Source organism: Xenopus laevis, chromosome 5S (assembly GCF_017654675.1).
Source record: "Xenopus laevis strain J_2021 chromosome 5S, Xenopus_laevis_v10.1, whole genome shotgun sequence".
Classification (NCBI taxonomy): Eukaryota; Metazoa; Chordata; class Amphibia; order Anura; family Pipidae; genus Xenopus; species Xenopus laevis.
Genome location: NC_054380.1, coordinates 119,024,012 through 119,050,071, shown reverse-complemented (window position 1 = coordinate 119,050,071; position 26,060 = coordinate 119,024,012). Strand labels below are relative to the sequence as shown.

The window sequence follows — 26,060 nt, the reverse complement described above, 5'->3', positions numbered from 1 at the left end:
GTCACCTTCCTTTTGTCTCTTAACACTCAGCAGTTAGGTTCTAATTTATATTGAACTGGGGTGTACTCAATGTTTCCCAGAAGTGCGATATTTTTTCAATTTCTCAAAGTTTTGTAAATTAATTGACACATATATCAAACCTGATACCCATGCCATTAAAATATGTTTGACATTGTCTTGGTTGTAAATAAACCCATACTGATCAATACTTGTAGAGACATTAAAGTGAAAAAGAAAGGATGATATAGAGAGTGATGAGGACAGTTAACTATACTGATACAAACAATACATTCTTTCACTCTATATTCACCAGGGAGGATCCATCAACTTTATACATGTAATGCCATGATCAGGTACACCTCAAAATAAATGCTTGACTAACATAAAAATATGTAAAGAAACAATTAGGTGAGGCTGGAATAAATCATGCACCGTCAATACCAATATTCATTGTAATGTTGCAAAGCATATAAGTTCAACTGATGTTTTGTTGAGAGATGTTGGTCTAATAGAGGTGGCTCAACAATTTAAAAAGGGATTTTGAAAATATCAACACGGTAAGTCTGACTTCTATAGGGATGTTGAAGGTTTATTAAGTATTTGTATATATGTTTGCATTGTCAAAATACTTTCAAGGTGTCCTGGTTGTCTCTTTAAGTAAGGTTTTGTGCAGGAAAAGGCAATCAAAGCAGCATCCCATATAGTAGTTTTTTACTATTTGAGACAAAGCGTTACATGTATAATGAAGGGCAAAATTATTTAAAAAAATTATATTTTCATATTTCTCAATGGTATACACACATAATCATTCATTCATACAGTATATTTTTTCATTTTTTAATTCCATTTTTATTTTCAAAGATATATCACAGTCTGTTCTGTTTATTTGTGTTTTCTTTTTTATTTGTTTATTTGTGATTTGGAAGAAAACATAGAAAAGTAGAAGACTTTCTTACTGTTTTGTTTAGAAGATCAGAAGATACACATATAGATATTAGATTTATTTTAACACTTAAATGCCTGTAAAAACACTGCAATCATTTTTATATATGCATTCTTCTAATAGTAGGTAAGATAGAAGAGCCTTAGGGCTCATGCACATACGTAGCAGAAATGTCTAGGGAAATGGTCTCTGCAGGCTGCTCTCTACACCTTGCACTGGATTAAAAGTTGAAAGAAGCAGAGTGCAGTGTTGTCAAGAGTAGGGGAATTCTTGACTTTGTGGTTGCCAAAAGCCAGTGGTAAGTTTAGGTATATCTAGCCTCTTGCATCACCCAGTGCTCCCAAGCCTGCTTTATGAAAGACTTGCCTACAATGTAGTGTCTCATGCAAACACTTGTTGAGCTTACTCTCAATGCAGTGCTGCATTCAACGCAAGGGGCAGCTCTAACTGCTCCTTGTATAGTGCAACCAATGGAGCAATGAAACTAGTGCACAGGATCAAGTTGATTTGTAAGTTGCCCATTGCATAGTAAATGAATCATCACCTATTTGTGTAATGTTTAGAGTCTGATATATGCGTGGGGTGTAAAAATTGTATTTCTTTCTAAATAAAACTGGTAAACCAAAACTTTTTACCAAGCTTAGTTGAGTGGCTACATTATTTTATTAAGACTTTCATTTAGTCTAGATATTTAGTGCCTTGACTATTTAATGGAATTCCTGCATCTTTTCTATCTTATTCTATCAAAATGTTCCTAATAAATGACCCATTTCTCCTGAATAAAATAAATTTGACTGTTTTTTTCATAAGGTGGCCTTTGCTCCTAATTGACAGTTGAAGTATTATTTTCTTAATAACCAACACTAGACAATACTATCAGCCACAGCTGAGTGTAAGATCAACTTTTGTGACTATACAGTAAAAATCATCATTTATATTATATTTGTGAGACTCAAACAGTGTTCTGGGAAAATGAGGTGTAGTAAGACTGATGGTTTGACATACATTGCATAATTTGCCATATGTATGCATATAAGTAATGGAAATTCCATGGAACTCAATTGTGAGTATGTTGCCAATCTGGAAGATTGTTTTAGACTTAAAGCAGAAAATTGCAACACTGAGAAGCATCAATAATATCAAGAAAAACCTGCTGCTTTCTTGGCAGAGCATAGATTGATACAAGAGGTCATCTGCACTCAACCCATTATCAATATATATCAGACATTGAGACATTTTGTGCCTTAAGCTACCAAAAAAATATCCTCCCGTTTAAACAAAAACATTGAATGAATAATAGAGAGTAGTTTGCTACATAACAGTTAGAAAGCGTGGTAAGGGGAAGAGGAAAAGATGGAAAGCTTACATTTGTGCATTGCCTGTTTGTGCAAGGATGATGGGAGTATAAACTCAGGCATGACAGTTAGGGGCAGATTTACATATGGTCGAATACCGAGGGTTAATTAACCCTCGATATTCGAGTGCCAAATGTAAATCCTTCAACTTCGAATATCGTCGAAGGATTTACCGCAAATAGTTTGATTGAACGAAAAATCGTTCGATTGAACGATTAAATCCTTCGAATTGTTTATTTTGAAGGATTTTAAGTCATCGATCAAAGATTTTTATTCGACCAAAAAATTGCTAGGAAGCCTATGGGGACCTTCCCCATAGGCTAATATTGCACCTCTGTAGGTTTTAGGTGGCGAAGTAGGGGGTCGAAGTTAATTTTAAAGAGACAGTACTTCTATTATCGAATGGTCGAATAGTCGAACGATTTTTAGTTTGAATCGTTCGAGTTGAAGTCGCAGTCGAAGGTCGGAGTAGCCAATTCGATGGTCGAAGTAGCCAAAAAAAAAAGCATTCGAAATTCAAAGTTCTTTTTATTCTATTCCTTCACTCGAGCAAAGTAAAATGGGCCCCTAATTAGTGATGGGCGAATTTGTCAAGAAACGCATTAAAGTCAATGGGCGTCAAAATTATTTTGATGCGCATCAATTTTTATGTGCACGACTATTTTTGATGTGGCGGATTTTTTGCTGGTGAAATTTCACCTGCGGCAAAATGCGGAAATTTGCCGCAAATTTGCGCCTGATTTAATTTATTCGTCCATCACTAATGACAGTCCTAAATGGGATTGCTCTCCCTTACAGACAGAAGACCAGTGCCTCTCTAGTAGGAGGAAATACCTCAGTCCAGATCTAGGAATATGTTTATAGGGGAGTTAATTATGAGAAGGCAGATAGAATAAATTCTCATCATGATTGCTACATGTGATCAGTTTATTGCTTCACTGGTGCCAGGGTTTGGCTTGGGGGGGACAAATTATTGAATGGGACTGGGCATGAGTCAGCTGTCTTTGTAAGTATTGGTGCTGATAACGGAGTTAGAGGACCTTAAAGTATTAGGTTTGTCTGAAGTCTTCATCAAATTAAAAAAGTTTTGGATTCATAGACTGATTTGCTTGGGGTACAACAATTTTACACGTGATAGATTGAACCTCAATAGAGGGGAGGCCCCTGTACTAGGGATGTCGCGGACTGTTCGCCGGCGAACATCGGCTGTTCGCGTCCACCGCAAGTTCGCGAACGTCGCGCGACGTTCGCCAATAGGCGTTCGCGTCAAAATCGTTCGACCATTCGACCATTCGATCGGTAAAATCGAAGGATTTTCGTTCGAATCGAACGATCGAAGCCATTGGATTGAATGAAATCATTCGATCGAATGGCTTCGATCGTTCGATTCGAACGAAAATCATTCGATCGAACGATTAAAATCCTTCGATCGTTCGAATCGAACGATTTTCGGATGTTCGAAGTTTGCGAACTGTTCGCAAACTGTCCACATTTTTTGCCGGTGTTCGCGAACGGCGTTCGCGAACACATTATCGGCGGTTCGCTACATCCCTACCCTGTACTAGGGAAAATAGCAATAAAACTGGAGAACTGTTTAAACTAGACACGAAAGGAAGGTTTAAAGTATTGTGACAAAGTACACAACAAATGTGCAGTGGTTGAAAAGTATGAATACTAAGGAGAGCTTGCTGTTACAATTCAATCTAAATAAAAGTATCAGTATGACAGTAAAATCATTTTCCCTCAAATAAAAACAAATGGCCTGTCATTTCTGGGAGATTCCTGAGAATTTATTGAATTTTGACTTATTGAATAAAAAGTTATTGCAATAGTTAAATAGAGATAAACCAACTGTGTCCTTTCCATAGTATTCATAGGTGATACTGAGAACATTTAAAATAAATGGCAGGGTGGAGCTAATGGAAAAGTGATTAATTCAAATGAAATATAGTCAGTGCAATGCCTTGTTAGCTGGTTTTTCTAGAAACGTCCCTGGTGACCTTTATCTGAAGCAGTAAAAAGGCCTGGAGGTCAAGTAGAGTGATATTTTGTTACGATGCATTTTGGCTATTTATAATACCAGCCTTAAGGTAAGATGTGGTAACTCTGTAGTGATTTACCTCATCTTGCCTTTAACTCCTCTTAGCTGCCCTACATATTCTTTAAAATAAAGAAGTAGCTATTATGGAATCCCTTATCTAGACAAAATATACGTTTTTCTCACTGAATTGCATCTGGCTCTATGGGAAAATATGTAATTGGATTAGGGGATAAGAGTCTCTCATCTAATTGAATCTAGCTCACATAAAACAGTAATCACAGAATAATCCATATCATAAAATTTCTTTTGGACAATAAATTGCTGGTAAGGAAGCATGTTTTTTTTGACACGTAACATGGAAGAAAAAAATTTGCGATAAATTACAAAACAGTAAAACAAGTGCAAACAAGGGCATTATCCTTTATAACAATCTATATTTTAACAATGTGGCAATCAAGTACTGTGTACTCTGTCTGTCTGCACTAAGGTTAAATATCATTTTTATTTTAAAGGAACAGTAATGGCAAAAAATTAAAGTAAGGAAAATATAATGTACTGGTTGCATTTCACTGGTACAACTGGTGTGTTTGCTTTAGATACTCTACTATAGGTTATATAAACAAGCTATTGTATAGCCATGGGGACAGCAATACAAAGCTGAAAAAGGAGAAAAGGCACAAGATACACAGCAGATAACAGATAAGCTTTATAGTATACAATAGGAATCTTCACAACATACCTGTTATCTACTATGTATACTGTGCTTGATAATAATAATGCATATCATTTTCCCTGTAATATTCCTAAGTAATAAAAATGCGTCTAATTGGATGATTGAATGTTTCCATCAAAAACTTTCCACTAATTAGCGACTTTGTCTATTTTACAGACCACTCACATTTTAAAACAATGTCAAAAGGCTTCAGAATTTGTATCATTCTCCTTATGTTGATGGCCTGTGGATTCTTCTATAGAAAAACCAGCAAACAACCCTCTACTATTTTCAAGTCAATTATTTCTCCAGGAAGCAAAAGCTCCAGTTCTAGCAGTACTTACCCGGCTACAAATGTCAGTTTCTCTCCTATCAGCTCAATGGATGTTCTAAGAAAGGGAAATGGTATTATATTTATTGAGACAACTGACAGAATGAAGCCACCATCTTTGGTATTATGTGCTATTGAATCTGCAGCCCGTGTGTACAAGGATAGGTCTGTTGCGTTCTTCATGAAGGGTTTACCAGACATAAACACAATGGAGGATGAACTTAAAGCACGCAATCGTTTCCCTACCCTTTCATCTTTTGATAATGTCTACTTTTTTCCTTTGCAAATGGAAAAATTATTCAGTGACACACCACTCATGCCATGGTATAAAAAGGTAAGTTGAGCAAGTATTTATAGCTATAAAACAGAAGCAAACCTCAATGCCAGTGTATTGTTTGAAACCCTATAAATATTATAGTGGTAGGATAATCTATGGAAGGGTTACTGGCTCTAACAGATGGAAAAACTAGGCAAATTGAATAAAGGCAAGCCACAGCTGGCAATGTAGGGGTATAGTTATCAAAGAGTGAGGTTAGGGATCACCACAGTCCTCTAGAGTGAAATTCCGCCACTCTCCATTCATTTCCAGGGGATTTTTCGAGGTTTTTATATACATGATTGAGCTCACTTTCTCTAAAATCATGAATGCCATGAAAGTTATTAAAAGAACCGAAAATGTAAAAAGTATGTTTTAAAAAAAAATGAACGATGCACTATTCCAAAGATTAAAGTTTTTCGTACAATTACTAGAGAAAAAAATCTGAAAACCTCTAAATGGTTAAAGAAAAGGTCCAAATGGATCAGAGCCAATCCCATTAACTTCTATAGGACTTCAACTGCTTTTACTTGGACAGGTTTTGTATAATAGTTTTTCGTGGTTTTTAAATGTAATAAATCTTTTAGAAAATTATTTTTTAGAGAAAAAATAAAATTTGTGAAAAAATAGTAAATCAGCCTTAGATCTGGACTTCTAGTAAATCGGCTTTTGTTGTGTGGACTTCTAGGAAATTACCCTAAGTAGTATGTCATCTGCTTTAGAATTTTGCTAGTGAAAACTCATTGCCTTTACTGCCCATTAGCTGTTACCTAAAGCAATGTTTCCTTTCTGCTGCTGTAATCTCTATGCAGTCTGGGGAATCAAGGGATATTAGTCAATATTTGTGAAATTCTCAGCCTTCTCATAAGGAACGTTTATATTAAAAGACTTGGGGGCCGATCTATTAACAATCAAATTGCTATTTTTTTCCACAAATTTAAAAAAATCCATGGTTTTCATATATTTCTAAAAAGCTCAAAAAAATTGAAATTCGTAAAGGGAAAAAATCTCAAAAACTTTTAACACCAAACTTCGCCAAGCTACCACACATTTTTAGAGCTTTTCAAGGTATTCATATTTTTTACTGCATTATTCTGTGCTTTTTGTTGTTAGCACTTTTTATATTCGTATCTTTTAATAAATTCAATGACCATCGTGGTTTTAGATAAAACCTTAAAAACCTTTAAAATTCAACATTTAACAAATAAACCTCCATGACTGCGTTGATATATAAAACAGAAAGAAAGCACTAGATGTAGTAATTCATAGTTACTAGCATGTAACATCTACTGATTTTCTGTTGGAAAGTAAATATTTGATGTGTGTCTGTGACTTATTAGACATTTAGGAAACTTGGAAACCTTTTGCATCATGTGGAAATTCAATATGCTGATATGTTGGGTGGAGCTGTAATAATAAGATCTATGGCAAAGAGGCATTTTAAATCGTAGTCAGCAGTTAAACGTGTTCTTGTTTACCAGTATTCTATTAGGTTTATTCATTGTTTAAATGATTTTAGCAGACTAAGGGGGTTATTTATTAAAGTTTGAATTCCAAAAATTGTTGGGAATGTTTCTTGGTACATTTTACAGGTGAACTATCTTGAAAATTAAAATTTAATACAAGCTTTCTCATACTGAAGTAAGAATCTTTTACTATTCCTCTCTCGTCATCGATTTCTCTTCATTTTCTCTTCATGGTGCAGTTGGGTGTCAGTTGAATGATCCAATATATCTTATAAGGAGAACTCCCTTTCCTAGCAGATGTATTAGAGCTCATTCAAATAACTGATTCCAGTACAAACAAAATCTAACAAAATAACTGCCTTTTGCATAAATCCTGCATGTAGAGAGACCTGGGGGCACATTTACTATGGGTCGAATATCAAAGGATAATTAACCCTCGATATTCGACCATCGAAGTTAAATCCTTCGACTTCAAATATCGAAGTTAAAGGATTTACCTCAATTCGTCCGATCGAACGATCGAAGGAAAAATCATTCGAACGATTCAAAGGATTTTAATCTATCGATCGAACGATTTTTCTTCTATCAGAAATTGCTGGGAAAGCTTATGGGGACCTTCCCCATACGCTAACATTGGTGCTCGGTAGGTTTTAGGTGGCAAAGTAGGTGGTTGAAGTTTTTTTTAAAGAGACAGTACTTCGACTATCAAATGGTCGAATAGTCGAACGATTTTTAGTTCGAAACGTTCGATTCGAAGTCGAAGTCGTAGTTGAAGGTCGAAGTAGCCAAAAAAATACTTCGAAATTCGAAGTATTTCTCATTCTAAATTAAAATTTTCACGATAGTTCCCCTTTAACTTTAATGTATACTCAAAAAAAAGCTGACAAGACACAAATGACTTTTCAGGGTTTTCCCCCAAACAATTTAAGCAAAAACTCAAACCGAATAGTCGAGGTCACATTTCTCCCTTCTTTTTCCATTTGCTTGGAAAATACTACTTGCTGTGTCAATTGTTCATCCATTGGCCACATCTGTAATGAGAAGTTCCATTTATTATAGGAATGATTTTTTTTTTTTACCAGTAAACTGTTAAAATAAATATATAAAATTGTTGGATAATATTCACATAGACTTTCCTAAGATGGGGATTTATGAAAAATTAAGTTGGCTTTTTTTCTTGATTCTATAAAAAATGCAAAAAAAAACCACAGAAAGAAAACAAAGTGCAAGAAAAAAAAACCCATGGCAATTAAAAATGAACATGATTTTGTAGAAGTCTATGAGAATATTCTTCAACAACTTTATTCATTTTAACAAATTACTGAGAAAAAGGGAAGAGAAGTAAAAAAACCTCCAATTATAAATCAAACTACTACTTACAGATGTGGCTAATGGATGGACAAGTAATACAGTACATTAAAAATAAATGCAAAAATGTAACTTTGTTTCTGTGAAAAATGCAAACTCTCTGGTTCAAGTCCTTTCTTAAAGGACCAGTAACATCAAAAATTTTTACAATAAATTTCGTTAGAGTAGAACGAAAAAAAAACACCAACACAAATTAAAATTTAAAATAGCAAAGCCTTTATTAAGAAATAACTTACAGAAATTCCACTTCCTGTCCTCTTCAGCAACGGCGAAAAGGCGACCATCCATCCTGCAGCACTCGATTTCTCCTCCCTGGATATTCACAGCTCTTCTTCAAACTCCTTCATCCAGCAGCAGTAGGAAGGCGATGTCAGTGGGTTCCATTGAAGAGAACCAGCTGGGCGATTTTGCTTGGGAGTCCGGACTGAGCCTGATTATATGGAGCGGGGCAAAATTGTTTTTTCGATTTGAGTTTTTTTAACCTCTGAAAATGATGAGGAGAATATAAATTGAATTCATTTGAGTTTCTCTTAATCTGATTACTTTTTTTAATTCAAATTTTTAAGAAATAAGCAAGCATTCGATTTCTGTATAAAAAAGTTTATTTGAATGAAAGAAAAATCTCTAAAAATCTAAAATTTTAATTTAAATAACTAAGCCTTCTCAATTTTAATTTAGATTTAAGTATCCAATAAATCAAAAGTCTTGTTATTTATTTAGGAAGCAACATTTTAAGTAGGATTTCTTTTTTAAAGAGAAGCACTCAAACCCATAACCTTAGTTGAGCAATACAAAACATTTTATTTCACAGCCCTGACCTTTTTGTGTATTTCCACATGTAGCCATTTCAGTATTTTAAACACATGATTATATGAGTCATAGATATATTTTTAGGTAATAATTTAAATACCTGCTTATAACTAACAAAGTTTACTTTACAAAAAAATCTTTTGTAGAAGCATTTTCTACAAAACCTGAATGTTTTTAAATTTATTTGTAAATGTTTTTAGATTCGTTTGTCATTTGCTATTCTCTTCATTGGTTGCCTGACTTCTGTAGCAGAAATCATCGGTTGAATAATAAGTGATGTTATTTAGCCAGTCCTTAGTACTGGGTTTTTAGCCTTTAGGTCTCAATTTTATCGGTCTTTGTTAACCCCTCTTATGAAATATTTCTTCTAGCAATAACAAACACATTATTTTGACCTCTGTAATCATAAAGAAATAGACATAGATTTTTCAAATATAGAATAACAAGGTTATGGCATCTATTTAGCACCTTCAATTATAAAATTACATTTTGCCAAGTGCTCACAGAAAATAGTGTACTGGCAAACCTCATTGATTCATTGTCAAAGATAAAATCATGGCAATTGTAATTAACTTTGCTAATTAAATAGTAATTTTGTGTAATAGTCACAGTCAAAGTCAAAGTAAACTTTATTGTCATCTCAGCAGTATACGAATACACAGTGAGACGAGACAACGTGGCTCCAGCTAGTACATATTACAAAAAGTCACTTAAAAATACACAATAAATATGTAAACATTTGAAATGTGCAATATATTGGCAGAAATTGATATATGATAGATATATACATGTGTAAACCTTTAGAATTGTGCAAATAAATTAACAGTTCACAAAGTTAAGTTCACAGTTCAGGTGTGTCTTGAATGTTTTGGGAGGACAGGCAGTGAGTTTAAGAGTCTGATCGCTGGTGGAAAAAAGCTTTCACGCAGCCTGGTTGTGCGGCCTTTAATGCTGCGAAAGCGTCTGCCGGATGGGAGCAGCGTGAACAGTCCGCGAGAGGGGTGTGTGGAGTCCAGTGCAATGCAGGAGGCCTTTCTTGCACAGCGCTTGTGGAAGATATCCTGCAGTGATGGAAGAGCCACTCCAATGATGTTGCCAGCTGCTCTGACAGTCCGCTGTAGACTTTTCCGGTCAGCAGCACAGCAGCACTGGCAATTCTGTACCAGATGGAGAAGCAGCTCGTCAAGCCAATCTCTATGGTGCCCCTGTAGAACACTGTGAGGGTAGGAAATCATCTTGGGAAGTGAAGACGCTGCTGAGCCTTTTTGGTGATGGAGGCGGTGTTGGTGGTCCAGGTGAGGTCATCAGAGATGTGGACTCCCAGGAATTTGGTGTTCTTTACTGTCTCTACTGTGGAGCCGTTGATGTTAAGTGGTGTGTGAGCAGGGAGATTTTTCCTGAAGTTGACTATCTTCTCTTTTGTTTTGTCCACATTCAGTGACAGGTTGTTCTCACTGCACCAGACCACCAGCTGCTGAACCTCATCTCTGTACACCGAATCGTCGTTGTGGCTGATGAGCCCCACCACAGTCGTGTCATCAGCGAACTTGATGATGTGATTTGAGCTGTGTCTAGCTGTGCAGTCATGTGTCAGCAATGAGTACAACAACAGGCTGAGAACAGATCCTTGAGGAGCTCCTGTGCTCAATCTGATGGGGCTGGAAACATTGTCACCGATACAAACAGACTGAGGCCTCTCTGACAGAAAGTCCAAGATCCAATTGCACAAAGAGGTGCTCAATCCCAGCTCGCTTAGTTTCCTGCTCAATTTTTGAGGATTGATGGCATTGAATGCTGAGCTAAAGTCTATAAACAGCATTCTCACATAACTGTCTTTCTTGTCCAGATGATTTAGTGAGAGGTGGAGTACAGAAGAAATGGCATTCTCAGTTGACCTGTTTGGCTGATATGCAAATTGTAGTGGGTCCAGTGAGCGGGGAAGGGTGCTCTTGATGTGTGCCATCACAAGTCTCCCGAAGCATTTCATAATGACCGGGGTTAGTGCAACAGGGAGGCAGTCATTCAGGCAGGTTACTGAAGATTTCTTTGGCACTGGAACGATGGTGGTGGACTTGAAGCATGTGGGGATGATCATCTGGCTTAGTGATGTGCTGAAAATATCAGTGAAGACTTCAGCCAGCCGATTAGCACAGTCTCTGAGCACCCGACCAGGAATGTTGTCTGGTCCGGCAGCCTTTCGTGGATTGACCTTGGTTAAGGTTCGCCTAACGTCGGCTGTGGGTAGACAAATGACTTGGTCAGTGAGAGGAGGCGTGGCTTTCCTCACAGGCTCTTTGTTTAACGTAGAACCATGAGTAGAACTTGTCCAGTTCCTCTGGGAGTGTGGCGTCTTCGTCGCTGCTACTCCGCACAGGCTTGTACTGTGTAACAGCCTGAACGCCTTGCCATAAGTTGCGTGAGTCTTTTCTGTTGTCAAAATGATTTTGAATCTTCAGTGTGTACTCCTGCTTTGCTTGTCGGATGGTTCAAGAGAGGTTGGCCCTGTCTGTTTTAAGAGCAGCTCTGCCCCTGTCCGGAAAGCAGCATCTCTCTCTCTCTTAGCCGTGCACGAACCTTTGCTGTAAACCAGGGTTTTTCATTGGCTCTCGTGGTGACAGTTTTGGAGACTGTAACATCCTCTATGCATTTGTTGATGTAGCAGGTCACAGAGTCTGTGTACTCCTCCAAGTTGATGGAGCCATTGTGGGTAGCAGCCTCTCTGAACATGTTCCAATCTGTGCAGATAAAACAGTCCTGAAGTTCTTCCAAATCTCCACTCGGCCAGACTGTGATGGTTTTTCTGGCTGGTTTTGTGCGTTTGAGCATCGATGTGTATACGGGTGATAACATCACTGTCCGGTGGTCGGATGAACCTATGTGGGCGCGCGCGAAGGCTGTGTAGGCGCCGCGCACGTTTGTGTAGACTTTGTCCAAACAGTTCTCACCCCTTGTAGCAAAGTTCACATGTTGAAAGAATTTGGGAAGCACTGACTTCAGGTTTGCGTGGTTGAATAAAGCTTGTTACTCGTTTAACCTTCACAAACATACGAGGTGTTATGTTGTGTATCACCCCCATAAAATATTATTCAGTTTTGCTTTTTTTATCGCTGTTCTATTGCCACCTTCACACATACAGATGAAGCCACTTTGGTTTGTGTGTTTAACACAGAATTACTAAACCCAGATATCCCACTTATCCCATTTAACACCGAAAATTGCGTCACATCACCCCAATTCTAATTAAAGTATTCACCATTGTGAAAATGCTGCTTTGATATGCTAATGTAAAGGATAAAAGCATTTAATGAGTTAAGATGACTTTAGATAATACTGTTTCTTCAGTTAATCCCGAGTCATGATGCATTTAACTCACAAATCCAAGTGACTTAATTTGTACTAACATGTTTTTATCCATTTTTGCATATATTAATAATGTTGCAATTCAACCTCAGACATATTCATTTCAACCACCACCTAATAGTTAACACGTCCAAGTTTATAATTTATGTTCTATAAAAAAGTCGTTTAAGGTGAGGTTGCCTAAGGAATGATCTATATTTAATTTATACAGTATATTTCATTTCTGGCAATTTTCCTTATTTAAGTGGTGGTTTTGTTTTCAACTTATAAACAATCTCACATCTTTGCTATGTCATGTGAAGAGGAATAATGAAACTGTGTTACTGCAGTTTCTAAAAAGGCAGACTCTTCACCTGTTTTTCAGGTTGACCAGAAAATAATGGTGTAAAATCCAGGAAAATGCCAAATTAGAGAAACAAAACTGTAAAATAAGTAAAAACTCAAAATTGGGGAATGTAAAAATTGAGGTCTTGCTGTAGCCACCATAGAAATAGTTATATGTTCATATGGCTTTCTTTCTGTCTAGACTTTTCTAGACAATTGCATTTTTATTTTGTAAATAAAAAATAATTGTGTTATGATAAAGAAAGACAGTCCTTTTAACCATTTAACTCCTTCCAACAGATTTTAAAATTTTGTTTTAGACCCACAAACCAACAAAAATAATGTACTTGCATTTTATATATATATATATATATATATATATATATATAGATAATATATATATATATATATATATATATATATATATATATATATATATATATATATATATATATATATATATATATATATATATAACCAGAACGGCTGAATAGAAGTACTACAAAAAAATTCTTTCTGGATTTGAGTTGGCTTTTTTAGACACTTAGGGGGTTATTTATCAATAAAACTCAGACCAAATTCGCACTGATTTTTTTCGGCTTGTTTAGTAATACACTTTCCCGAAAATTTTGTTTGCTGGAAAAAATCGTGAAAAATTTGATTTTCATATTTTTTTCGGATTTTTCATCCGTTTTTTAAGATTTTTTCGGATTTTTCAACTGAAAACTCAGGTATCTTACGTTTTTTGCCCGAAAAAGAAACCCAGCGCATCAAAAAATCTTCGGGACTTCTCCCATTGTCCAGTTGAGTTATGGAGTCACATAAAAAATACCTTCAAAAAACAGTGGCTGGAGTCAGCCAAAACTGCTAAGTTTCTATCACTGCTTCAGCGTGCTAAAATTTGGTTGCGTAAAGTAAATTTGTGCACTGATACCCCCCTAAATAATAGGGATAGGGGAGAATTCACTGACAACTACTGAATTACTATTCTTGTTTGGTTTGCAAAGTTAGTTAACATATTTTACAGTTATGCTCTTCTAACTAGTTATATCTTAATAATGGAACATGGATAAATCAGAACTTATGCACTGCATGTAAAAATATCGGGGTTATGTCATAAAATACATGCCCTGAAGCAGTAACTAGTGATGGGTGAATTTACCACGAAATTCCCGAAACAGCAAAAAATTAGCAAAACGCATTAAAGCCACTGGACGTCAAAATAATTTTGATGCGAGCGACAATTTTGATGTGAGCGTCAATTGTTTGATGCATCAGATGTTTCGTCGTCGAATGGAGCCCGCTACTAATTCATTTGCATGTGGCGAAACGTGGAAATTCACCAATTTGTGTCTGGCGGATTTAGTCGCCCATCACTAGCAGTAACCCATAGCAATCAATCAGCAGAAAACATTTAATGGTCGTCTGTTTAAAAGCAACGTTTTGGTTTCTGTTGGTTATTGCTCCTGGGCAAACTTAGCATCTTCTATTATATGGGGGATAGGCTCAACATGAAGAGGCACATTTATCAGGGGTCGAATTTCGAATTTTCAATTTTCGAAATCGATTTTACTCAAAATTCGATTGGGGGTTATTTATTAAAAAAAAATTGAATATGGAAAACTCCAACTAATTTTACCGACCCGAAAACTTGAATTGAATTTGATTTGAATTTGACCAAACCCAATTCGAATTTTGTCTCCGAAAAAAACTCAAATATCAAGAAGGCTACAAACATCTCCAAATTGGTCACCAGACTTCTCCAACTGACTTATAGAAGAATTCAGGCGGTGTTAGGTGAATTCTTAAAGGGCCAGAGTATGATAAATCTTGAAAATCGAATTACATTTTTTTTTAAAAAACTCGAATCGAGTTTGTGTAATTCCCTACTTGAATCTGAGTTTTGCCATAAGGTTAGAACTACATGGGCAACTTCACAGCGTTTCCGGTGTGTTGTGTCAGATGAACACTGCAACACTATCCACATTGCTATTTCGTACCTTATTCTCCGTCACATTCGATTTGACGACTGAAAATTTGAATTTTTAATTCGACCCCTAATAAATCTGCCCCCAATACATTAGTTCTTAGACAGGTCAGTCTCTACTAGCTAAGAGGCGGCAAATAGAAAGATTGTGTGTTCATTATCTGGAAAGGGTTACTAAAGTTCATGCAGGCTATTGACTTTATTAGTAAGGGGTCAAGCATAAACAGTGAAAGACTATATTAATGTAATTTTTATGGAATATGGTAGGGATTAATACCGTGCAATAGAGAAAGGCAGTTTCATATTTTAATGTACAATCCATATATACAGGGTTTCATTTAAATATATTATAAATATTAACACTATTGTAGAACAAGAGGGACAATTTTATATGAAGCTGGAGATTGAATTCAAGGTACTTCCTACACTAAGGGGCAGATTTACAAAGCTCGAGTGAAGGATTCGAATTTAAAAAACTTCGAATTTCAAAGTGTTTTTTGGGCTACTTCGACCATCGAATGGGCTACTTCGACCTTCGACTACTACTTCGACTTCGAATCGAACTAAAAATCGTTTGACTATTCGACCATTCGATAGTCGAAGTACTGTCTCTTTAAGAAAAACTTCGATCCCCTACTTCGGCAGCTAAAAGCTACCGAAGTCAATGTTAGCCTATGGGGAAGGTCCCCATAGGCTTGCCTGTGATTTTTTGATTGAAGGATATTCCTTCGATCGTTGTATTAAAATCCTTCGAATCATTCGATTCAAAGGATTTAATCGTTCGATCGAACGAATAATCCTTCGATCATTCGATCGCAGGATTTGCGCTAAATCGTTCGACTTCGATATTCGAAGTCGAACGATTTTAGTTCCTAGTCAAATATCGAGGGTTAATTAACCCTCGATATTCGACCCTTCTTACATCTGCCCCTAAATGTAAACATCTACTGTATGTGCCTAATGCACCTAATCATGATCTTTATGTTAAGCTCCACCAGCAGGGCTGGATTAACATAACGGGTGCCCCTAGGCCAGCTGTCGTCCATCACCTCCATCCCCTTCCTTTTATTTGCTCAATTTTTCATCATCGGGACCTGAGCAATATAGAATGGAATATGGTAAATTGAAAAAACGATTGTTTCTGGTTGGGCAGACCCTGCCACCCTAGGCACGGGCCTTGGTGTAATCTCCACAAATCCGGCCTGTCCACCAGGTAATCTCTGCAGTGAACCCTAATACTCTTAGGGGTCTATTTATTATGTTGTGTAAAACAAAATTAGTCTGATGTAAAAGTGTATGTTGGCACTATCTAAATACATCTTAATAATCCATTTTCCATTATTTGAGCCTTGGAGATTAATGAATGCAACTGAATAAGATTATACAGTACCATTCTCAAGTTATCAATGCCTCACTGTGAATATATCTTAGTAGATGACCAATTTTGCTTGTTTATACAAGAAATAAATACTTTAAATGAGAAGACTGGTCCTGGAGGTTGTTATCCAGCGTGGCTACAGAATGGCTACAGTCAATGTTGTCATCTATTCTCACTTCCCATGAATTACAATTTACAAATGGCAGTCATTCTTTAAAGGGAATAAGAGCAGCCATTACTGGTGTTATGGCAACTTTTTGAAACAAAAGAATCAAGTAGAAAATATTTTCACGACACAAGCCTGTTTAAGGAACCCAATAACATAACGACAGACTCATGAGAAATTAAGAAAACCTTCCACAATTTTTATATTATATTCTGAAACAAATACAGGTCTATGATTTCTTAGACACAGCTAAACTGACCAAACGTTCCTCAATACATAGAACTATTGAATTTACTCACTGAAGCATCAAATCTATAAAATCTTTGCCTCTTGGCAAATCTCATGGCCTAGACAGATTCACAAGTGAATATCACAAGATTCTTCCGGCATACCTTGGCCTTATACTGAAAGACCTAATGTATATAATAACATTTTCTCAAATGCAGAACATCCCCTGGGTTTAACGAAGCCTGTATAATCCTCATCCCAAAAACTGCTAGAGATTGCACTTCCTTTGCCCTACTCAATGTGGATTTTAAACTTTTAAGAAAAATAATGGTGAATAGGCTACAGTCAATGTTGCCATCTATTCTCACTTCCCATGAATTTCAATTTACACATGGCAGTCATTCTTTAAAGGGAATAAGAGCAGCCATTACTGGTGTTATGGCAACTTTTTGAAACAAAAATAATCAAGTTTATTAAAACCATAAGTTTACTTAAGTTATAGCATTCACCAAATAGTGCTGGATAAAAGTGGATATTTGTAAATACAACTTGGCCGCTTTGATTCTGGTCCTGATGATTGCGATGATCAGTTCTTACTTTCAATCCATGTTCTACATTAACCAGTAATTGTCAGATAATTGCATAGATAATCCTCGGATCTGTTGTCAGGATCAGCCAGGACTCAAACTCTGGTTTACACTGTCCAAGACTCTTGCACTTACTGAGTGAGCCACTGGATGCACTTGGGGCTGGTCCTGACCGGGTCATTGTTGTTCCTGTATATCTGCCTGTTCCCAGTATGTCTCCTCCCTGTTCTCCACCCACCTTGTTTACCCTCATGTGTTTCCTATTCCCAATCACCTTCTCTTTATAAACCCTGCCCTGAGCTTTGCGGCTTCCCGCTGTGAACATTACATCTGTACAGTTTGGCAAACATTGCACATTGTACAAAAACAATTGGAGCTGAATAAGTACCACTCCATTTATTTCCCCTTAATATAAAATGAGGGATTCCAGGAAGTTCATGATATACACCCTTATGAGTGTGTATTATGCGATATTACAGATCTCACAGATGACACAAAGAAAAAATTCTTAATGTTTGCCTAGGCTAAACTAAAATACCTGATACTTTCTAGTAACTTACTTTCTCCAGGCATAAAGTTACATGTGCATAATATTGGTTGAAATGGGAGAATCCCATAAATGCATAAATAATTTGCCCCCACCTCTAATGGACCTAAAAATAACTTCTTCCTTTCCCTCAACTACAAATACCAAATGCCCTTAAAGTGATACTAACACTAAAAAACTACTAAATATTAATGAACATGGGTAAAAGTTACCTATTGCTTTTGTAAGTAATTATCAATTCAGGAAATGTAGAAACATTTGCGAAACTCAGATTTTGATGCTCGTGTCAATTTTGACACCGGCGTTAAAGTCAACGGGTGTCCGAATAATGTTGGCGCGCGACGGCCACACAAATATGGCAGCCCCCTCATAGAGGAATATTGAAGATCAGATGGGTAATATAAATGCAATGGGCAAATATTTTTATGGCAACATTATAAATTTCATACAAAGACAATGTTACGGTAGATATAAATTGGTTTAATTTCTGGTATCTCTTTAAGGCACTGCAGTATGCAAATATCTCCTACTGCCCTCATAAAAATAAATGCACTTTAAAATATTTCAATAACTTTTCTATATTGCTTCAATAAAGACATAATTTTCTATATTGCTGTGACATAACTCAAAGTAAAATTATCTGAGCATTTTCTAAAAATAATTTGGTTAAAATAATGTAATTTATATGCTTACACTCAATACTGTTATTATTCTCTTCATATGTAGGTAAATCCTAAATTTGAAAGATATTGGACTCATGTAAGTTCAGATGGATGCAGGTTGGCCCTCATTTGGAGACATGGAGGCATTTATATGGATTCTGACATTATATCAATGCGGCCCATCCCAGATGTGAACTTTCTTGCAGCCCAGTCCTCTCAGTATTCAAGTAATGGTATATTTGGACTAATAAATCACCACATTTTTTCCTGGAAAAGCATGGAAAGCTTTGTGCAGAATTATAAAGGCGCAATCTGGGGGCATCAGGGTCCACAACTTTTTACCCGCATTCTAAATCAGTTTTGTGTCATTCCTCAATTTAAATCTACAGAGGATGTTAAATGTGGAAACATTTCTTTTTTACATCCTCAGAGGTTCTATCCTATTCCATATCCAGCCTGGAGAAGATATTATGATGTCTGGCAAAATGTGCAAACTTTCAATGATTCTTATGCCTTGCATCTCTGGAATTTTATGAATCAAGAACAGAAAAGTATGGTTCCTGGAAGTAACACACTAATAGAACATCTATACAAACAGTATTGTCCCACAACCTATGGTGCTCTTGAAAGGAATCAGCCAATTTATGGTTAGTTATTTATTAAAACATATTTACTGTATACAGTAGGTAAAGATGGAAACCTGTGACCTGTTGAACTTGCCCTGTTCTGTGACGACAACCATTTGATGAAAATGTCCATGCCTGCATGAAGGAATTCCAAGACTACCATCTAGCATTGTGTCTGACTCCCAGAAAGCTTCTAAAGTTTACTGCCCAACAATGGGACTCACAGCTCTGCCTTATGTAAAAGTTAAAATCTGATTTTTTTGTATGAAGGCAGTGTTATGTGTGTAGCATGAGGCATGTGAATGCCTTCTGTTTTCAGAGGGATTTATACTGCATGGCTTTTTGTCTCATTTTAGCCCATCTCACCCTAACCAGGTTGGTTTCTCTACTTCACTACTCTACAAGTCCTACCTACTCAGAAGCCATGTTCCAATATCTTGCACTGATGAGATCAAGTTTGGATATATGGCTGTATCTATAAAACCAGTGGTACTGGATGCATAGTTGGTCACTGGGATATAAGGGTATGATTTGCATGTCTCCACCCATAAGGCCTTATGTGAGAGTTAAAATCTAATTTTTGGTATTAAAACAGTGATATGTGTGTAGCATGAGACATGTGAATTAGTAATGGGTGAATTTCTCCTATTTGCGAAATTGCGAAATTGCGAAATTAATGAAAAAACGTGAAACTCAAAAATTGATGCCAGCGTCAATTTTGCCGCTCGCATAAACTTTGACGCCAGCGTTAAAGTCAACGGGCGTCTGAATAGTGTTGACGCTCTGCGATTTTGACGCGAGCAAATTTTCAAACGTGCATCCAAACTTTTTTGACGCTGGTGCATTTTCAAGGGAGTTTGGCGAATGTATTCACCGGCCCATCACTTCTGTTTTCAGAAGGATTTACACTGCACCCTAAAAGTGACTTAAAAAAACAATAAAAACATGCTGCAAATAACTGCTGTGTTCCAGTATTTTAAAGTGATACCTAAACGTTCCTATAAAAATCACAGGAACGTGTCGGTATCAAGTACTTTCTGTACCCGGAATAGTTCCCCTGAAAGCCCCCCTGAAGGGGGCTTTGAGAGAAAATATTCTGGGTGCAGCAACTGCTTGATACAGACACTTTCCTGTGATTTTTATAGGAATGTGTCAGTATTCCTTTAAACAAATAAAGCATCTTTTTGAGGCTAATAATTGAGAAAACACTTTATTCTTATTTAAATAGATAAAGGTATTTCAAGGGAATTTTTATGAAGTATTCGTGCAAAATCTTGGGAAAACCTAAATTCCAACTTTTATGTTTATTACTTGTTTATTATTTAAAAGTGAGGTGTTGAATGTATTATTTTTTACTCACTCAGGGACTCTTATTCTTGTAAAAAAAGAGGAATTAAATTCACAATCAATTTTACCATATTTGGAGTTGAATTGTTTGTTTATGTCACAAAATCATTAAACAACATATTCAGAATTATCTGAATGCCATTTTATTTTATATGTCGCCCGACACCAAAATGTTAATTCTATTAAGAGTGTACAAAGCCACCACATGCACAAAATGTATTCAAGTTTTTGAAAATGTGATGTTCACCCTTGAGTTTACTCTTAGGGGGTTATTTCTCAAAATCCGAAAATATCTCATTATTTTCTGAAATCTACTCCTACCAAATTCGCACGGGCTATTTCCCCTTATTTATCAATACATTTATGTCCTGTGTGGGAAAGAACTGAAAAAATTCTTGAAAAATTCGTACAAATTTTTCCGATTTTTGCCTAAAAACCACAAAATTTTCGGATTATTGCACGAAACCCACCACAGATCAGGATATCTTTGGGACTTCTCCCTTTGGCTATATACAACCTCAGCAGGTCTGAGATGCCGGATTTTCGGATTCTGACTTTTTTCATCCTCAACCCCCTTAGTATGATATAGCGAGTGAAATTCTGAGACAATCTGCAATTGATTTTCATTTTTTATTATTTGTGATTTTTGAGTTATTTAGCTTTTTATTCAGCAGCTCTACAGTTTGTTATCTCAGCAATGTCGTTGCTAGGGTCCAAATTACCAAAGCAACCATGTATTAATTGAATAAGAGACTGGAATATAAATAAGAGAGGTCTGAATAGAAAGATGAGTAATAAAAAGTAGTAATTATAATAAATGTTTAGCCTTACAGAGCACGTGTTCATTGGATGAGGCCAGTGACCCCCATTTTAAAGCTGAAAAGTGTCAGAAGAAAAAGGCAAATAACTAAAAGAAATAGAAAATAAATAATGAATACCAATTGCTTAGAATTTATCATTTTAAAACATACTAAAAGTTTACCTAAAGGTGAACCATCCCTTTAAATCTGATTTAGATACAATAATATATCTTTCTTCAATTTCAGATTACTCCACTTCAGGTAACTGTTCCATCTGGTTCAGATTAAGTCCACGTAGCTTGAATCTTTGAGTTTAACATGGGCAGGGAAATTGGAGGCCAGTGTAGGGAGCAATGTTGCATCTAAAGCAGCTGATCAAATAACTCAAAATGAAAACATTCTTCCACCAGAGGAATAAAATCAAGTAGAAAAGGTTTATTATGTCCAGATATACACCCTGTACATCTGGAAATAATAAACTTTTTCTACTTGATTTTATCCACTTGAAGAATATTTCGAGTGCCTGCTCCACAAGTTTTTAGGTTGATCCACTCCCTTTGGTGAGGGCTCAGTGGTGAGTTATTACTCTATTGGGACCTTTGATTAGTTCATCCTTACTCTGTCACATAGAGCCATGGTTATTAGACCACCACCTACTTGGGTACCCAGGATATGGGCCTGCTAGGTAAGTAGAATGCCCAATGGAAAAAAAATCCTCGTCCAATTAATACCCCCAGGCCCAGCCCAATCTTCTGTAGCCCTGCCTCTGATGGGCTTTAACCCCGTCCACGGTTCACAAAAATCACCAAATCACTCCCTCACAATTCACCCTTTGTGGTTAAATTTTTTTGTGACAACCAAATGCAAATGTTGGGTAAATGAGCACTATGGGGGACCATTTTGCTCCCTCTAGTGCTGTAGAACTTGGGTCTGATATATTAGTACTTTTCTTCTTTTTCCCTTACAAGCAATTCTTTAACAATGGAAGAACTGGTGTGTTAGATGGTGAGATTAGGAATTGGTTGGATGGTGAAAAGATCATTTTATGGGACATTGAGGATACTATACTAATGATATTGCTGATTATGGAGAAATCTGTATGGAGGCTGGACAGTGAGGGTGTAGCTCTTGTGTATTACTTATATTCTTGGAAAGAGTGTCACACAAATAAATACAGTCTGTGAAACTACATCTACTGTAACTATAAGTATTATTTTGACCTAATTTAGTAATTTTGTAAGTCAAGACAAAATGCTCTAAATAAAAAGTTGAATGACAGGGTGCATTATATAAAGCTAGATAATGATCCGACCCTCTCATTGAAAAAAGAGATAGATATCTATATTAGGGAAGCCTATAATAATGGGATAATTGATAAAAACATAAAAGATTTTTTAACAACTGATCATCCAATGGTACCAGTTTTTTATCTCTTGCCAAAGATACATAAGAATTTACACAGACCACCTGGGCGGCCAATTGTTTCCAGTATCAATTCAGTATTGCAACCATTAAGTATTTATTTGGATAAACAATTGCAACCTTTGGTACAAGAGATAAAATCCTGCCTAAGAGATGCAACCGATTTTTTGAATAAAATCTCGGCTATCGCTGATTCAGATACATGTACTTACCTTTGCACAACAGATATTCAGTCCCTTTATACCAGTATTCCACATACTGAAGGAATTATGTATATCGAAGAAGCGTTATACCAATATGGATACGATACACAACTGGTTATTTTTTTGATAGAACTATTGCGGTTTGTATTAACCAAAAATTATTTCCGTTTCGATAAGACCTATTTTTTACAGAAGCAAGGCACAAGTATGGGCAGTAATGTAGCCCCGAGTTATGCCAATATATTTGTCTCATTTATTGAGGTGATGGTTTTTTTTTTGAACAAGCCCACAGTGTGAACATAAAGAATTATTATAGATATGTGGATGACATATTCTTCACATGGCATGGGAGTAAAGAAGCATTGATGGATATGAGTCAGAAAATTAATACACTACATCCTACACTCAAATTTACATTAACCTTTCATGAAAATTGTATAAGTTTTTTGGATGTATTGGTTACTAAACAGTCTAATGGGCTAAGTACTGACCTGTTTCGTAAAGAAACTGATAGGAATAATCTGTTGATGTGTTCCAGTTTTCATCCTAGGAGTGTCAGTAAAGGACTTCCGTATAGTCAATTTTTAAGAATAAGACGGATTGTCTCTGACGATCAGATGTGCCAGAAAAGATTGTTGGAAATGAAACAAAGGTTTATTGAGAGGGGTTATCCGCAAGAGGGTTTGAATCAAAATATCAAGAAGGCTATGAGTATCAATAGATCTAGCCTTCTTTCGGATTCCTCTAAAGAAAGTAAGACACGTAAACTTCAAAAAATACCATTGGTCTCCAATTATAATTTACATTCCCAAAAAATTAAAACCATTGTCTATAGACATTGGGAGATCTTGAGGAAAGATAGACAATATGGGAATCTATTCAAAGAGAAACCATTATTCTCATATAAACGTGCTAGAAATTTAGGGGACCAATTGACCAAGACTGATTTAATGGAAAATGATAACCGTCAACCAGTATTCTTTGGCCTTCCACAGAAGGGCACATACCCATGTTTATCGTGCCAGTGTTGCAGTAGCATTATAAAGGGCAATAAAATGAATCATCCTTCAAAAGGGTTCGAAATTAAGTTAAAAGATTTTGCTACATGCAATACAACAGGGGTGATTTACATGCTTAAATGCCCCTGTGGGAAGGCATATGTGGGAAAAACAAAGAGACAAGTAAAACTACGGATTAGTGAACATCGGATGGCAATTGATAATTGTGATTTAGACAAAATGAAATACGTCACTCCAGTCAGTAGACACTTTAAAACTTTTGGCCACAATAGCAAACAACTAAGATGGCAGGTGTTACAGGTTGTAAAATTCCCTAGACGGGGTGGTGATAAGGACAGATTATTTTACAACAGGAGGTTCTGTGGATTGAAAGATTGAATACCTTAACACCCATGGGATTAAATGAGGAACTGAGCTACTCTTGCTTTTATTGATATATGTCTTGCCTTATATTGTAATTAAGGACACGTGATTATCTGTTTTTATAATATGAATATTTTATTCTACAAATTTTATTCCAGTTTTTATATATATTGACACATGGAATACTACAAAAGGATCACAGTACGGAGTTGTTTTACACAGTTTATGGACTAATGTATCACGGAGGCACTTTGTATGCTTTTGATTGAGGACAATATAATGAATAATGTAATAATAATACAATGTTAATGATCAATGATGATTAATTGATTTCACTTAATCACGAAGGGGTGTGGTTACATAGTGCCCTACCCTTTAAATGTTTTTACTCACGTTGTTGTAAGTAGCACTTGATGAAGGGGCTTGACCCCGAAACGTTTGCTGGGATCTCACCGAAATAAAAATGATAACAGTTTGAACTGATGCAGAAGCATTGAAGTGAGTGTGCCATTTGTTTCTATTTTTGTGGACATCTAAATAAAAAGGTTTTGTTGTGTCTAGTTTCACTGATGCACCGGTTAATGCAAATGATTAGGAAGGAAGAGCACACAGAGGTGTAACGTAGCTCTTGTAATGGGCGAATAAATTCGCCTGGTGCGAATTCACTGCGAATTTCCATGTTTTGCCGCCAGTGAATACATTTATGAAACTCCTGCAAAAATTCGCCGTCGGCGACAAATTTGATTGCGTCAAAATCACCGCACAATTTTGTTCTGTATGACAATGATGTCCAACTCATGTTTTTAGGCATTTATTGATATGAAGATACATACAAATGAGTTATTAGGCAATGAGACTATGAGAGGCTTGGGCAGGACCGCCATCAGAAATCGCAGGGCCCCATACGACAAAATTACCTGGGCCCCCTAGGCTGCACCCACCGCAAGTCCCACCTGCAGGTCTGCCCTCCCCAAACCACAGGTCCACCCCCCACCACACAGTAAAAAAACAAAAAACATATTGGTGGCTAGGGTTCCCACATGTTAATAAAAAATAAAAAGATATTGGTGGTCAGGGCCCCCCATAAAAAAAAAAAATCCTTTGTGGCCAGGGCCACCCCCATTAAAAATATTGGTGGCTAGGACCCCACATGAGAAAAAAAATTGGTGGCCAAAATTGGTGGCCAACCCCCCCCCACACATTATGAGAAAATTGGTAGCCAGGGACCCTTAAACGTCCATGCCTTCCCGAAGTCAGCAGCTCTCAGAAAGATGGGGGCCCGGCTAATCAAGTGTGGCGTGGCCGGGCCCCCTTATCCTCAGGCCCCCTACAACTCTCCCCCCTGTCCCCCCCCCCGATGGCTGCCCTGGGCTTGGGCACCATAAAATATCTATACTGTATCTGGCCAATTAATTAATCAGTGCACAGCATAAGCATAAGTTCATTATGCAGGATGTTATTTGGTAATCTAATTATCTTCCTTACAAGGACAGGGAGTAGCTTCAATTTCATTCTTTTAGCTCAAGAAATAACAAAAACCCTTGCAATTGAAATAATAGGCAAAAAGTATAGTCAGCACGAGCCCTATTCCTTGAACTCATGTTGTGTTATTATGTTATTATGTTTGTGAAAATATGTGGAGATATTGGACACTTCACTAGGACAAATGTACAGTTTTGAGCCTATATTTCAAGCGCTA

The 26,060-nt window shown here is 36.6% G+C and overlaps 1 protein-coding gene across 1 annotated transcript; it reads left to right on the top strand.

Moving 5' to 3' along the window:
* Positions 1-466: 466 nt before the first annotated feature.
* LOC108718213 (alpha-1,4-N-acetylglucosaminyltransferase) lies at positions 467-19,773 on the top strand. The gene is made up of 3 exons (XM_041565008.1): positions 467-557; positions 5,229-5,716; positions 18,646-19,773. The coding sequence occupies exons 2-3, from the start codon at positions 5,249-5,251 to the stop codon at positions 19,231-19,233; spliced, it is 1,056 nt and encodes a 351-aa protein (XP_041420942.1). The 5' UTR covers positions 467-557; positions 5,229-5,248; the 3' UTR covers positions 19,234-19,773.
* Positions 19,774-26,060: the final 6,287 nt, after the last annotated feature.

What these genes read in the sequence shown, in the direction of transcription:
- LOC108718213 (XM_041565008.1), top strand. Translation starts at nt 5,249, where the DNA reads ATGTCAAAAGGCTTCAGAATTTGTATCATTCTCCTTATGTTGATGGCC. An exon ending in TCATGCCATGGTATAAAAAG is followed by an intron (nt 5,717 to 18,645) that starts GTAAGTTGAGCA and finishes CTTCATATGTAG; the next exon opens with GTAAATCCTAAATTTGAAAG.